At 37.5% G+C, this 15807-nt stretch overlaps 1 protein-coding gene across 1 annotated transcript in view; it reads right to left on the bottom strand.

Annotated features, from left to right (window-relative positions):
* LOC308700969 (slit homolog 3 protein-like) overlaps positions 1-15807 on the bottom strand; it is a 69172-nt gene extending 53365 nt beyond the window's left edge. The window contains exons 1-8 of the mRNA XM_081382919.1: positions 15650-15807; positions 14526-14673; positions 12098-12169; positions 10597-10668; positions 9379-9450; positions 4972-5115; positions 4483-4646; positions 1024-1174 (exon numbers count right to left, since the gene is read on the bottom strand). Of these exons, the coding sequence (XP_081239045.1) occupies positions 1024-1174; positions 4483-4646; positions 4972-5115; positions 9379-9450; positions 10597-10668; positions 12098-12169; positions 14526-14673; positions 15650-15716 (890 nt within the window). The 5' untranslated portion in view covers positions 15717-15807. The remainder of the gene's footprint in view (positions 1-1023; positions 1175-4482; positions 4647-4971; positions 5116-9378; positions 9451-10596; positions 10669-12097; positions 12170-14525; positions 14674-15649) is intronic.

Raw genomic sequence — 15807 nt, 5'->3', positions numbered from 1 at the left:
GGATGCAATTAATGCAGCATCTGTATTAATGGTACATCTGTTCAAATAAATGTTTTTTTTTTTTTTTCATTTACAATAAAAGTTGCATGTACAAAATACCATAGTATTGTACAATTACAATAGAATATATAACAATATAATATACAGCAACTTTATAAATTAAATATAAACAAAGCAAAAACAGGCATTCTTTATTCATCAAATTGTAAGTTTAAAATGAATTTTATGTAGCAAAGGTACATCGACATTATGCTCTGACAAAGCTTCATAAATACAACTTCTCAGCTTATAAATACAAACTTCTCAGGAGGGCTTGAGTGCACCAAATGTAGAGTATAACCAGAAAAAGATAAAGTAGACTGCAGTATACTGCACAGCATGCATTTAGCAGTATGCTAGACTCCTATTCCAAACCAAGGTGCAAAGAAAGTCTAGAACAGGTCGAGAGAGACTTTCCAAACATTATTAAGAGTAGAGTCTAGTAAATGCACCATTGCTGTCTTTTTTGCTTCCCCCAGGGTTGGTTTCCCTAGCGGGGCCTGCCATGGGAAAGCACATCAGACATAAAGTGCTGGTTCCTAGTTGCAAGCATTCCCGCAAGAGCTCTATAAATAAGCAGCTGTGCTAGCGGGTGCAAGCTGTAGTCACTGAGCTGCAGAAAGACAGAGAGAGAGACAGAGAGAGTGTGACCGATGACTCGAGTTGATGGGACTGCAGAGGGAAAACCCTGATGTGTCCTCTACACATGAACACAAGGACAAACGCATTGTCACCCTGACAAGCTCTTCCCAGGGAAAACGCAGCTGAGTGGTTAATGGCCTGGGAGAGGCCTCGGAGATTCATTCACCACAACTCAGCCGGGGACAAGACCCCGTAATCAGAGGACAAGAGAGAAGGATGAGGCCTCTGGGACAGAGGGACACCGAAAGAATTAGTGAGGTGGGATTGTAAAAGACGAATGTTTTCGAGAATGATTGATGGGGTCGCTAGGTGTGTTTGTAAGCTGAAATGCTTGTCTCTTACAGGTCAGTGGTGTGCTCGGGTAGGTGAGGGGGTATTTTGGTGAGTTTGAGGTTCGAGCAGTCCACCACCGTTCCTTCACACCGACAACGCTCGGGACAAACCAGGTCCTGGAAACACTCGCCGCTAAGACGGCTGCGGTAGTCCTCCGCACCTAACAAACACAGAAGACACAAACAGAGAAAGAAGGACATTCAAACCGCTAATTCAACTCATCACACACACGGGTAAATCTCAATCACATGTCCAGCTCACCTAAAAAAAAAAAAATAATAATAATTGCATAACACGAAGCCCATAAAGGGACATGGTGGTGGAAAAAAATATGAGATGCGAGGAAAAATAATAAGTCAATGCTTTTGCCTTCGCTCGCAAAACATTTTGCATTCCCCCAAGAAAACCTTTTGAGCTATTTGTGAGCGAACGCAAAGTTTCTCGGGGAAACGCAAAAGCATTGATAATAATTAAAAAAAAAATTTTCCCCATCTCATATTTTTTTTCCTGATGGGGCTCCGTACCCCCCACATTCACATATTGTAATGTAAAATGAATAGTACAAAAATAAATGGTACAATATTTATACATCATGGTTTTTGTTGTACTGACTTTATACTGTCATTTTTATAGTAATACAATAAAAAATATCTGTTCAAATTTCAAATAATAGGAATTGAGAATAAAATCTCAAATAAAAACATCTGAAATGTATTACAGTAATGTGAAATTGGAGAAAATTATTATCTGTCTTAATAATGACTTTGTAATCTTTAAAAATATGCAAGATATATGAACACATTTTTGCATAAATTTGTACATATCAGGCAAATATTTAGATAAAAAACGATTGTAATACAGTTTCGAATAATATGAATGAAAACAAAAACCTCAAAGTGAAATGTCTGAAATCTATTACAGTATGAGTAATCTTTATAAAAATATGTAAAATATCTGACCACAATTTTACATATTTTTTTCTAGATGAAAATTTCAAATTTGTACATAGCATGCAAATATTAAACTGTTCAAATTTCAAATAATGAGACTTACAAAAAACACCAATACAATGTCTGAAATGTGTTACAAGAATGATAAATTGGGGGAAATCAGCTTAATTGTCTTAATAAGTCTGTTATCTTTATAAAAATATGCAAAATATATGGACACGTTATCTTTTTCTATATAAAATATGCACATGTGTACATATCATGCAGATATTTATATAAAAAAAGAGCTGCAAATATAGTTCAGATTTCAAATATTGGCCTGAATCATAAACTGGACATGTTTTCATGAGACCCACATAATAAATAGGTCCACATAAACCAACATTCACAGGCACTTGTTTGCGAACACAACCTCATCGTCTCAGGTCAGGTAATGGAGGTATTGGAGGTCTGGCGCTAAGAAGTGTTTTGACAGGAAAACACACAAGGTTCTGGCCGCTTTGCGTTAAGTCTGCTTCCCATCAGCCATCACTCGCCTGCCACTGTTTTTCTTCTTCCCACCATCTCTGTTCGGCTGCCCTGATGCTTCTAGCCAAAGCCCAATGTCTACAAGAGCGAACTCAAAAAACGCCCTTTGAAATGCAGACGGAGAACATAGCTAGAGCTCTTCACAAGCGATCCGTTGTTCCCGGGTTAAAGAACGCCACCTTCGCTCCTCATGGTGGCTAAGAAAGGTGCCACTGCACATATCCCAGAATGCCATGCTGTGTGCGAGTGTGTCCAGCGGTCCCTGGTGCTTGACGGAACCATGTGAGGCTTGTGTAGGCGGCGGCACATGGTTAGATCAAGCACAAGAGACAGCTGCACCAGAGGCCAGAGTGGAGGAGCGGAGCGGAGCGGGACGGAGAGGAGGAGGAGTAGGAGGAGGAGGAGGAGGAGGAGGAGGATGAGGAGGGAACAGCCAGGACACAGCAGCCAGGAAGCCGCCCAGAACTCTGGGACACCATGCACACGGCCCCTTTCCCTCGTCCCAGCACGGTCACGGGGGCATTAGCCCACCGGGAATACAAGGCCCGAAAAGACAGACAGAGAGACAGACAGACAGGGACTAGAAACACACACACACATAAAGACATCACAGAGGAGAAAGGAGTGGAGCAAAGCCCTCTGCCACTACACGTACACACACATAAACACAGATTTTCATGTGCAAACACTTGTAACGCCTGTGGAAACACACACTAGGGGTCTGGTGTTGCACTTGTTATTGTGCTGATATACTGACAGAACTTTAATGAGAAAAACCTGCAGCTTAATATCAAAGAAAAAAGCCGTTGCACTTCTCCCACCAAATAATTTCCCTCAAGGGGCCCCCGCTTTTGGCTGCGTGTGGGGGCCAGCTCCGACTCGTAAAGCATCTTCTAACAAGGCATCTTCATTCTGGTTCAGAACAGCCAGCATTGTCCTATTAGCACTCTGAAACCTGGCAGTGTGTGAGAAGAACTGCTCCAGGCCAGAGTATGCCACACACACACATAAGAAAAGGAAAGGTATGTAGTTGAATGTAAGGAGTCTCAGTGTGAAGTATGTGAGCAGCAATTGGTTGGCCAGAACCCCAAGCTATCAACAAGTCACTGTGTACGAGACTTGCAGACTCACTGTGGGCGGCAGTAGCTGAACTCTGCTTCATTCACTTGATTGACTGTCTTTCAGATTGCACAAGTACTCTTATAATGTCAGTCAATGTATCTTGGACCAAAAACAATCACTTAGTGGGTCATTTTCCACCCACTCACTGAAAGTTGAGAACACGGCTTTTTGGTTACTGTACTACTGATTTTATATACATTATGTATTGTACCTTTTGAACTGATCAAAAATGACAGTAAAGACTTTTACTTTTACATTCTAAATGAATGCTGCGGAACGCTTTCTATTAATCACAGAATCCTAAAAAAATTTTTTTTATAGTTTCCACAAAAATATTAAGCAGCACAAATGTTTTCAATATTGATAATAACAAGAAATGGTTTCTGAAGGATCATGTGACACTGAAGACTGGAGTAATGATGCTGAAAATACAGCTTTGTCATTTCAGGAATAAATTCCATTTTACAACATATTCAAATAGAAAACAGTTATTTTCAATTTTAATACTAGTTCACAACATTGTACTGTATTTTTGATTAAATAAATGCAGCCTTCTTTTAAAATTATTTTAAAACAAACTTTTGAATGGTAGTATATTTTGACAAATGAGCAGCCACCAAACAGCTGATTACTGAATTTAAATGTGGGCAATCATGTTATGATTTCAAAAACATATTCAACGACATATTTTTGCATCTTAGTCTGAAATTCTTTTCAGAGTGGACTAATCAAGGAGTCTTGTGAATGTTAAAGTATGTCTACACACATTACTGTTGCATATTGTCCCATTTAGCTCAAAATACCAAGTAAAAGGGCCTGTTTTAAATAAAAAGTCTTCTTTGAACAGTGCACACGTGTGTAACTCTACCTGTGCAGCGGAACTTCTTGCCCTTGACCTGGCTGATGCGTTTGTTGGCGAGCCGGCGCGGGTGGCTGCATCGAGCTCCGCTGGTCTCAATTGGATTGTCAAACAGGTAGTCGGCCAGCCACTTCAGATGACAGTCACACATGAAGGGATTCTGAGCGAGGTGTCTGTGGAGGGCGAACATAACAATAACTCAAAACGCTTAATTAGAGTCGAGGGAGTCTGTGCAATCAAACAGTAATATCCTGTGATAACAATACGATTGCTATGCACTCATAAACATGAACTGCTATTTTCAGTGTAAGGTCTTCATTTGTTTAGTTCACATTTATCTTGCTGCTGTTAATGGTGTTGTTGTTTTGCCGTCTACTTGGAGCTAATTAATTGCGAGGTGAAGGCAGTCCCGCTCAACAGTTGCTTAGAGACCGGAGTCTCTTGGACTGAGTGTGGGTGTGAAGGATGGAGGGTTTGTGTGTGTGTGTGTTAACTCACAGTGTTTTGATGGCACGCAGAGGGGCGAACAGGCCTTTGCTGATGGTCTGAAGCTTGTTGTCGTAGAGGGACAGCAGGTTGAGGTTCTGCAGGTCTTTGAAAGTGTTCACCCGAAGACAGTTGATCTTGTTGGCGTTCAGCAGTCTGGAAGAGTAAACAGAAGTTTCATTACGATGACAAGCTTTATTCATCAGTATAAACACACTTTAGCTCTATATAGCAAGTGGAAAATAAAAACAAATATTTATTAAGCTTTGCCATAACATTTGTTTAAATTTGCACTCTTCACAGAGTGATTTACAGTACAATGCACGTATTGTTCAAATGACACAAAACCCCCACGAATATATTGTGAAATAAATACTGACACTGTCAAAATTGTTAATTCATAAAATAAAAAATAAAGTACACATAAATAAATTCAATTGAAAAAAAATTCAATTGAAAATGACCAAAAGAACAAAAAAGCAAAACAAAAGAAAAGCAAAGCAATAAAGCGAAGCAAAAGAAAACAAGAAACAAAAAGCAAAACAAAGCAAAACAAAAAGCAAAGAACAAAACAAAAGAGCAAAAAAGCTAAACAAACGAACAAAATTGATAAAGAAAAGAAAAGCAAAGCAAAAAAGCAAAAGAAAACAAGAAACAAAAAGCAAAACAAACAAAGCAAAGCATAGAACAAAACAAATGAACAAAAAAGCTGAACAAATAAACAAAAAAGACTAAAGAAAAGCAAACCAAAAAACAAAACAAGAACCAAAAAGTAAAACAAGACAGCAAATGAAAGCAAAACAAAAAAGTAAAGCAGTACAAAACAAAACAAGAAACAAAAAGCAAAGCAAAAAAAAAAAAAAAAAAACGTAAATACTTAAAGGATTAGTTCACTTTTAAAAAACTTTTGCTGATAATTTACTCACCTCCATGTCATCCAAGATGTCCATGTCTTTCTTTCTTCAGTCGAAAAGAAATTAAGGTTTTTGATGTAAACATTTCAGGATTTTCTCCGTATAATGGACTGCAATGGGACCCAAACGGTTCACGGTCCAAATGACAGTTTCAGTGCAGCTTCAAAGGGCGTTAAACGATACCAGACGATGAATAAGGGAAATCTAGCGAAATGATCAGTCATTTAAAAAATAAATAAACAAGTTTAAGTTTTATAAGCACAAATGCTCGCCTTGCTCTGTTCTGTGATGCGTGTTCGTGACGTCACGTAATACGCAATTACGTTGAAAAAGTCACGCTTGACGTAGGCGGAACTACCGAGTCAGTGTTTACAAATGTGCGGAAGGAGGACCATATACACATATTCAAATGTCTTTGTGTCAGTTTATCGTTTAAAATGGCCATTTCGTATGCGTATCCTGAATGTTTTAATATTAAAAAGCCTAAAAGAAAATTTTCGTCAGGACCGAAAAGCATGACCTTTTCAACGTAATTGCGTATTACATGAGTCACGAAAGCGCATCACAGAACAGAGCAAGGCGAGCATTTCTGCTTATAAAACTTAAACTTTTTTATTTTATTTTGAAATGACAGATCGTTTTGCTAGATAAGACCCTTATTCATCGTCTGGTATCGTTTAAAGCCCTTTGAAGCTGCACTGAAACTGTCAATTGGACCTTGAACCGTTTGGGGCCCATTGCAGTCCATTATATGGAGAAATGTTTTCATCAAAAACCTTAATTTCTTTTCGACTGAAGAAAGAAAGACTTGGACATCTTGGATGACATGGGGGTGAGTAAATTATCAGCAAAAGTTTTTTTAAAAGTGAACTAATCCTTTAAGTTTCTGTAATTTTGCCATTGTGTTATGCTGTTCTTGATGACTGATGATTGTTAATTGCATTACAGAAGGCTCTGTACAGAAGGCATTACATGTAAACTCTGTTGAGCATGTGTGGCTGTTGCATAGTCCTCAGTGACCATATTAAACCCTCTTTCAGTGCAGTCCCTGAGTCAGTGTGTGGGAACCACAAAGTGCTCAAAGCTGTGGGACTTGATGTTAGTATCAGAAACATATTCAAATCTATAGTTGTAATTTACTTGGTTCACAGATCACAAAAGTGATCAAAACAGCAGTGAATGTGCTGTCGATGAATCGCTGGAGTATTCAGCTGCTGAGTTGCACCCATCACTCCTGTCATGTCACGCACTCCTCCCTGACTTCCAGCCGCCTTCACGTCTTTCCTGTTCAGGCCGCCTGACAATTGACTAACGCAGTGGTGTGCTTAATTACTGAAAGCCATTGTAATGAGGTTTTGTCTTGGAGCAAACGCATGCATCGTTAGTCTACTCACAGGGTGAACTAATTAGGTTTGAGTATCTCAAAAAAAAGAAGATAAAAAAGCTTGAATAAAACCATATATAACAGAAAGAACCACAGAAACACAAAAATAGCCAAGCGAAATGGCTGGAATGCCCTGAGGTGTTCCTTTGAAAGGGTCTTATTAAGAAAATCCATTAAGGATGAAGAACTATAATTGCTGAAAACAAAGATAATTTGTGTCATTATGGCAGTTGACGGTGAAAACATGGGTCGGCCGCTCCAGTGAATCTATGGTGTTTTAGAAGCGTAATAACAGGTAATGTGAACTTATGTTTATGCCTGCGGCAGAAGTGTGTACGTTAAGAAAATCAGAAGCCATCAGAATTTCCCCAAATCATTAGAATAAGCTGAAACAGGTCCATTAGAGCCGACAGATTCACCTCAATTTGGACCATTAAATGCGGAAATTATGTCTGAGCAATGTTTCCATGTCTACACAAACATAAGTAGGTGTGAGGGACATGTTTAGCAATCAAGTCCAATTTACATACTAATGATGTCGAGAGTGTTCCCCCATGAGGAACTGAAAATAAATGCTCCCTTCAGCCAAAACAGTACGTGCTCTCCTCTCTTCTTTTAGTGCTTTACAGTACCTTCATTTATAGTTAAACCTTCTTCTCTAAACACATTGTAGAGCGTGATGTAAAACGAATAAGAAATATTTAATATTCTGCATTATTTCTCTGTCACTGATAAAACGTTCTCAAATAATGATAACATTGACTTTAAGGTCTTCCACAAATAGAAAATACCTAATTGTTATGGTGCTAAAATTATATGCGATAAAGCGCTTTTAAATTTATTTAAAAATAAATGTACACCTCCGATCAATAGTTTGGGTTTGGTAAAAATATTGTAATGTTTATAAAATAAGTCTCTTATGTTCACCAAGACTGCATTTATTTGATCAAAAATACAGTAAAACTGTAATATTGTGAAATATTAGTATAACTGTTTTCTATTTGAATATATTTTAAAATGTAATTTATTCCTGTGATGGTAAAGTTGTATTTTTAGCATCTTTACACCAGTCTTCAGTGTCACATAATCCTTCAGAAATCATAATAATATGCTGATTTGCTGCTCAAGAAACATTTATTATATTCATCAATTCTTTGTTGAATAAAAATTCCAAAAGAACAGCATCTTTTGTAAAAGTTCTACTAGGCACCCTTGCTGTATATTATCTACAGTATATAATAACAGAAACATGTTTTATGGGGACTTTCCATAGACATAATGATTTCAGGTTGCACTTTATTTTACAGTACGTGTACAGTGTACTTACCTAAGGAAATACTGGGTAACTACATTGTAAAAAACTGATCAATAAGATATGACAACATATGTTTTTACATTGCTTTAACTCATCAAATTAAGTTAAGTTAAGTTAAGTTAAGTTAAGTTAAGTTAAGTTATAAAAGATTCAACTCATTTTTTTAAAGTCAGTTTAATGTAATTAAAGTTGAAATGACATCCAAGTTGATTATTGTCACACTCTTATTTAGTTTGGACTTTCCGTTTGCGTCATTTCCACTAAGTTAGTTGTCATTTAGTTCAGGAGTGTGTGTGTCGTTAATTATCCTCATTTGCTTGTATGCATAAGTCCTCTGTGACTATTAATTTGCTTTCGGGTCTCGTGAAATGTGTTGTAAGCTGTTCTCTTCGTGTGATTTATCTTCCTGTGGATTTATTAAAGATTACATTTGCCTTCAACATCGTGTTCGTGAGTTGTTCATGTAATAAGTACATTGTATGTACATAGGGAACAGGACAAAGTAAAGTAGTACCATGATTTTTATACTATACAAACTGTATATTACTGTACATCCCCTTACACTAACCCTACCCCTAAACATACCCATCACACAAAACTTTCAGCATTTTTATATTACTTAATTTCATATGATTTATAAGCCGTTTTACTGACGGGGACCCCAAAAAAAATGTCCCCACAAGGTCCAAAATGACTGGTATTACTTACGGAGACAAAATGTCCCCACAACATTGGCCAGGACCACACACACACACACACAATATTCTTGACATTGAAGGTTATTGAGTCAGAAATGCAACACTCACAGCAGTTGGAGGGAGACCAGGCCATCAAACAGTCCCTTTGGGATCTCTGTGATTTTATTTCCATACAGGACCCTGAAGACAAACACAGATGCAATGCAAATAGAAAACAATGAATCAACCCACAATGTCTCAATATGTGTCACCCATGTGCAACTCATCAAGCATGAACATGTCTGTCTGGGACTTTCATGTTTAAAAAAAGAGGCAAAATCATAAAAAAGAATCATCAAATGTGGTTCATAAAACTCAACCCAAGACTTCAAATACAATATAGCTGTAAGTCAGAAAGTCAGTTTTACTGATAATGTTAACCTTTAGTGAGCTATTTGTTAGATGTGATCATGAACCAGATCAGTCTAATTGATGAACAAATCAGTTGGTTTTGTGAACCACTGAAAAGGTCTGATTAAGAACAAATATTTAATTATTAAATCATAAAAAAAAAAAAATCACATTAATACTTCTCTCATCAACATGCCATGCAGATGTCAACATTTTCCGGCAACAACGAACTGTGTTCCTGACACAAAACATGAATCATAAAGACTATTTTTGTGATAATTTATGATGTTTTTGTGTCCTTTTGAAGTTTGAATGCGACAGTCTCCATTCATAGCAATTGCTTTTTGTGTTTCACAGAACAAAGAATGAGTTGAGTTCAAATAAGTTCTGAACAATGTTCACATTTGGCTGAACTATTTCTTCAACACACTCTAATTTCCAAGCAAATGTGTGGTTGTGTGTTTATGACAACTTGTGCATCCTCTTTGCTTTATTCCTATTCCCTGAGAGACTAGAGCCCATCGTCCTCCCCTCGGCGTCTCTTTAATCACACGGCTTGTGTAAATGAGCTCTGTCTCGTGTACAGCTGTGTGGGCCGGTCGCAGGGAAATAGATCTGACCAAATTAATATGCGCACGCTGAGTCTTCTGTCTCATTCTGACTTGTTGAGGTGATTTAAATGAAAGTCCTCCCTCGTGTTCACGCTGCTGCAGATGTCAGTAAACACACACACACACACACACGGTGAAAGAAACACACGCAGGCAGACAGTGGGCTGTCTCATCTCCATTCTGTCAGCCTCCTGTCAGCTGATTTATTCGACACCTGTCCTTTCACCTGACTGTCTACATTTACTTACGCTTATTATCTTTGTAAATGTATTGCTATGCAGCTCAGGTCGATGAATATGAATATGTTTGTGTGAGAAACACTTACAGTGAAGTGAGCGAGCGCAGGCCACTAAACGCATCTTCCGCAATCTCGGATATCTGATTCTTGCTCAGGTCTCTGTAATAGCATAAAACACACAAATAGAGATAATGCAGTTGACTGTTAGACCAACAAAGGGATGGTTTGCACATTTGTCTGACAGGACGTCAATACTCTATAAATACCCAGCAAACTCGATACTGAGGGGAAAAGAACATAAGAAACTGGTGGCCATCATTAGCATTTAATCTTTGAAAGGATAGTTCAACTAAAATTGAAAACCATTTACTTCTTCTCACAAGCTGTATCATGACTTGAAATATAGCAATTTAGCTGTGTGGGCCAGTTATTAATTTTTACATGAGGGTGATTAACTAATCATTTGTCTTCTGTCATGTATACTAGATACTGTATCAGTGTTTCTCAATTTTAGGTTGCTGGGGTAGAAATGAACTCCACAGTGAAGTGGTTGTCAAAAACGGTGCACAGATTTATTTATTTATTTCTCAGTTTTTTTTTTCTCAGGAGGCCCGGATTTCTTTCAATATATTCCTAAAAATGCTGAACTCTTCACGTCAAGGAATCACTGCCAAAGCAGAGGTGAGAAGTTCTCATTAAATATCTGAATTTGTGTCCAAAATATATATTTGATGAGCAGGGTGACATCCCTCTAGAAACTTCTCTGCATGTTATGAACCCTTCTACTATATTTTCTAGTGTCTGACAGGAGATCACTTGCAGCAAGAGTTCATTCATAGGGTAAAAAAGACAAAGTGTGTATATCTCTAGATCTGTCAAATTGAAATGAAAAAAGAAATGTTAAGCTGATTTTAAATTGCTTTTTGGACGTACACTATCATTCAAAAGTTTAGGGTCAGTCGGATTTTTTGGTAGCACTTTACTGTCTACTTATTGTAGTAATAACAATAACTGGTAATAACTAGGTACTAGTCCTGAACATACCCCTAAACCCAATCTTAGCCCATGTAGTTACCTTAAATTATTCAGTACTTTCTTGGAAAGTACACTGAAAGTGCATTTACTGTCAAATAAAGTGCAACTGATTTTGATAGAAGTATTTAATCATAAATATTATGATTGTGGAATTGTATTACAATTTAAAATAACCTGTGATGGAATAGAGTTTTCAGCATCATTAGTGTCACATGATCCTTCTGAAATCATTCTAATATGCTGAGCAAGTAAGAAATGCTGCTTCTGTACAATATAGCATACATGAATAACCCATAGCAGATCTATACAGGTGGAGCTGGGGAAGGTGGAGGGTTTCTGAAAGCATGCTGCAACTGCTACAGCAAATGCAGACCAGGTAAGTTGAGCAGCGAGCTGATTGGCTACTGATACAGCAGGAACCAATCAGCTGCGCCCTATAGAGAATGATGTGATTGCATACAGGCTGATTTAAGGACCCTTCAGACAGCGCCATCTAGAGTTTCTTAACAGAATGTTTGTATTAGTTTGTGTTGTTGTGTGAGGAAGATCTTACATTCTCTTCAGTTTCTTGTATGTGGAGAACGCTCCTGCTGGGATGCTCTTGATCATGTTCTGCTCTAGACGGCTACACGGAGACAGATGGATACGTTTTGTTATACAACACTGACTTTTCCATTTTCCATTTTCCAAGTAATTGCATATAATAAAATTACAAAACAAATATGGCACAGCACAGAAAAGAAAACAACATAATATTCCTGTAGGTGTACCACAAAAGTACATATAACATTTATTCCCCTCGACACAGATCTGTTGGTAATTCATTTCTTAGAGTCTGAAAGCATGTGTAGACCCACTTTTAAAAATGAAACGCTCCAATTAAAACCAAAAAGCCTGATTTTAAGTTCCACAAATAACTTTTGTTCTTTAGTTCTTCATATAAATATCTATAGATGAAACCATTATGCTGAAGAATCAGAAGAACATAATGCATTTCTATTTAAATCACCCAAGAACCACAGAGCAAGAACCTCATTCAGTAAAACATTGTTTTTGACAAGACAGGGATGGTTTGTTGAACCTAAAGAGCTCACAAGAGTCTTTCATTGAAGAACCTTTCATTTTTGAGAGTCTGGCTGGTGCTTAATGCTCCTTCAGGAGGTCTACAGAGAAAGCCATCAATAAATGCTTTATGGCAGCCTGTACATTAAGTGTTCAATTTGTGTTTTGGCTTTCTGGGATAAGAGTGCACCGACAACAAGTCCCTGAGAAATAAGCGCAGCTCTACTGCATGCTCCAGGTTATACATCATTTCATTAGCCCAATTTGTTTTTGGCCATGGGTTCGGTTTGGCTAATGTGTCCTAGCCTGCATATCCATTTATTATGCAAAGGTCATACACTATTGACATAACAACAACGGCGAGGAACAGCACATATCAGGGCAATTACCTACCTGTCCTTTAGTGCAAACAAGGATCTCTGAATCAATATGGACACCAAATACCCTGACCAAGACGATATGGACATTCTCCAAAGCACTAGAACATTCAAGCCTGAGGCAAGACAGCCAAAGCACATTGAAAAACTTGAGTGTTTTCTTTGTAATAGTATGCATGTGTGTGAGCGTCCTGCCGCACTGCTATATGATCATTAAACACAACGTCCCAGCCTATTCGCACAATGGAAATGTCGGCCTTGCAAATTTTCCATGCACAACCAAAACGTCCTTGTTTTTTGGAGGATACCGTTAAACCTCTTTTGGATGTTCTTTTGTATTTGAAGGACACTGAATACAGAAGTAGCTGGAACAACAACAAGGTCAGATTTAAAATGGCAGTAATGTATGAGTTACATTAATTTGATTGCTTTTAACTCGGAAAGCTAAGATTAATAAGATAACATTAACATTACACAAGCTAACATGGACAGCATAATGTTGTAAAGGTCATATAAAAAAGTTAATAGGCAGAAACATTGACAATAACATTAATCTAATAGCTGCTTTAGAAAAACAGTGGTTTCTCATATAAAGTAACCAAATCACACGAAAAGCCACAGTAATCAAAGACATCCAAAGACAACCAAGGCTTTAGAGAATATCCCTGTAAATGAGGTTAAAATGAACATTCACAAGAGCAGAGTTTCCTTGCAAGACTGTGTAGAAATGTCCACATTTGGGGTACTAAAATAACTTCATTCTACAGTATTGGCAGTAACGAGAGCCAACTCAGTTCTAGGTCTTGATTAAAATGCACATCTTGGTGAGATATTAATGTAAATGTAATGTAAAACAGTGAGTTATGTATTAAGTCAATGTATATTAAATGCAGGGTAAATGCAACCTAATAAACCTGCTGCTGACTATTATGTTGTTAATATTAATTAAACCAAATAATTAACAAGAAAAAGAGAAAAACACTTCATGTCCCTAGCTCTTTCTCTTTATTTTATTTCTATGTTTACTTGAATAGGAACTTGTAACAGCTAATATTGGGGTGTGCTCATTAGCATATTGGCTTTTGCTGATGTGAAATGCCATAGATCCTATTAAAATCTTGGTATAAGAGTAGGCTACTTATTAAGTATATACTTAATATTTAAAAAGTGTGCAATTCCACATCCCATCACATCACAGACAACTTCGGTTGAGCACAGATTGAATCTGCTGATAAGACATTAGATCGGGCTCTGTATAACTTGTCACGTTTTGATCCTTGACTGGTTTTCTAATTGGCTACACCCAGCAGACAGGCTGGTAGACCTCCAGTAGCACTGAGCAAGATCTATCTGCAACTGCGGCGCAACGTTAACACACTCGCTAATGAGGCTGCAACACTGCACTGCTAATGGCCTTTGTTATATGACAGGAGGAAGAAGGCAGATCACTGCACAGACAATACCAGCGGTAGGTACTAATCACACTGGAAGATTTTTACACACATAGAAGAGAGAAATGATTTTAAGGAGTGGAATCCATACATTTCCATAATTCCCTCAGGCAGGTTGGCAGGAATCTCCGTCAGGCCTTTTCTACGGCAGTCTATGACGTTGTTGTTGTTGCAGGTGCAGGCGGCAGGGCAGACGGACACCTGGGGAGCACATGACCTTGGCTCTGTCTGAGTAGGACCTGGGGCGGAGGAAAAGATGGTAAAATAACATATCAGGAGGAAAATTGACTAAAGACAACAAGGTTTACTGACACAAGAATGCAAACGGAGATCACAGGGAACATTAACACCATTTTGAGTCAAATTCTGATAGTATTATAACTGTCATGTAGCTTCCATTCAGGACTGTAAATTTAGCATTAATTCATCATATATAATGAAAATAGCTTTTAATACAGTACATAATCAGTAAGAACAGGCTCCCTGTTGTTTTATTGTGTGCAGCTTAATTAAGAAACGCCTTTTCTTGCAGCTTGTTTTGTGTTTGTGTTGGAGTATATTCATCAGTTGATTAATCAGAGGGGGAGGAAAAGGGGGCTTAATTAACAAGAGCTGAACGTGAACTTTTTCACCAATGAAACCCAAAGGTCCATTAAGATACAAAATGTATAAAGTGGCTTTATAAAACAACACAATGAAAAGGTCATCAGTGTTCACTTGTATTAAATAGCCAATATTAAGAAAATTAACCTTATTATTATTATTATTATTATTATTTAAAGACCATTTGATTTTTTCAACTAAAATTATTATCATGTTAAATATATAATACTTCTACTATTACCGTCAGTACTATAATGTAAAAAAGTATGTCAGAGGAGTATTTATAATGGTAGAATTAGTCTGACTGAATTTAGTTTTTCACAGAATAAATTAATAGATATTGTGCCATGGTTCTCATTATCGTATTGCAATACTGACTTAGACATATTTTTTGCAATAAGGTGAGAATTTAGGAAATTTGTGAAAATTTGTGTTTAGTTATTAACATCAATGTAAATAATATAACAATGAAAAAAATTTAAAACATAAAAAGATGGTGCTAAAAGCAGTCTTAAATTACCTATAATTTATAATAATATAAATATAATAAACATTAGAGTTGGGAGACAAAAGAAGGACATTCTGAAAGAGAAAGTAAATTCAGTGTCATACCTGTGCACACAAATTCTCTCTTTTGAACATCAGGGACATTGAGACCTCTCATATGGGCGGGGGCCATGCACTGTGTGAAAGGGGCCAGCCCCCTTCTCTGCCGCAGCCAATCAGACAGCCAGGACAGGTGGCAGTCGCAGTGCAGGCTGTTGGAGTGC

This window comes from Scardinius erythrophthalmus, assembly GCF_964197995.2.
Source record: "Scardinius erythrophthalmus genome assembly, chromosome: 13".
NCBI classification, from domain to species: domain Eukaryota; kingdom Metazoa; phylum Chordata; class Actinopteri; order Cypriniformes; family Leuciscidae; genus Scardinius; species Scardinius erythrophthalmus.
The sequence above is the reverse complement of the archived record's forward strand: the minus strand, read 5'-3'. Positions and strand labels throughout refer to the sequence as shown.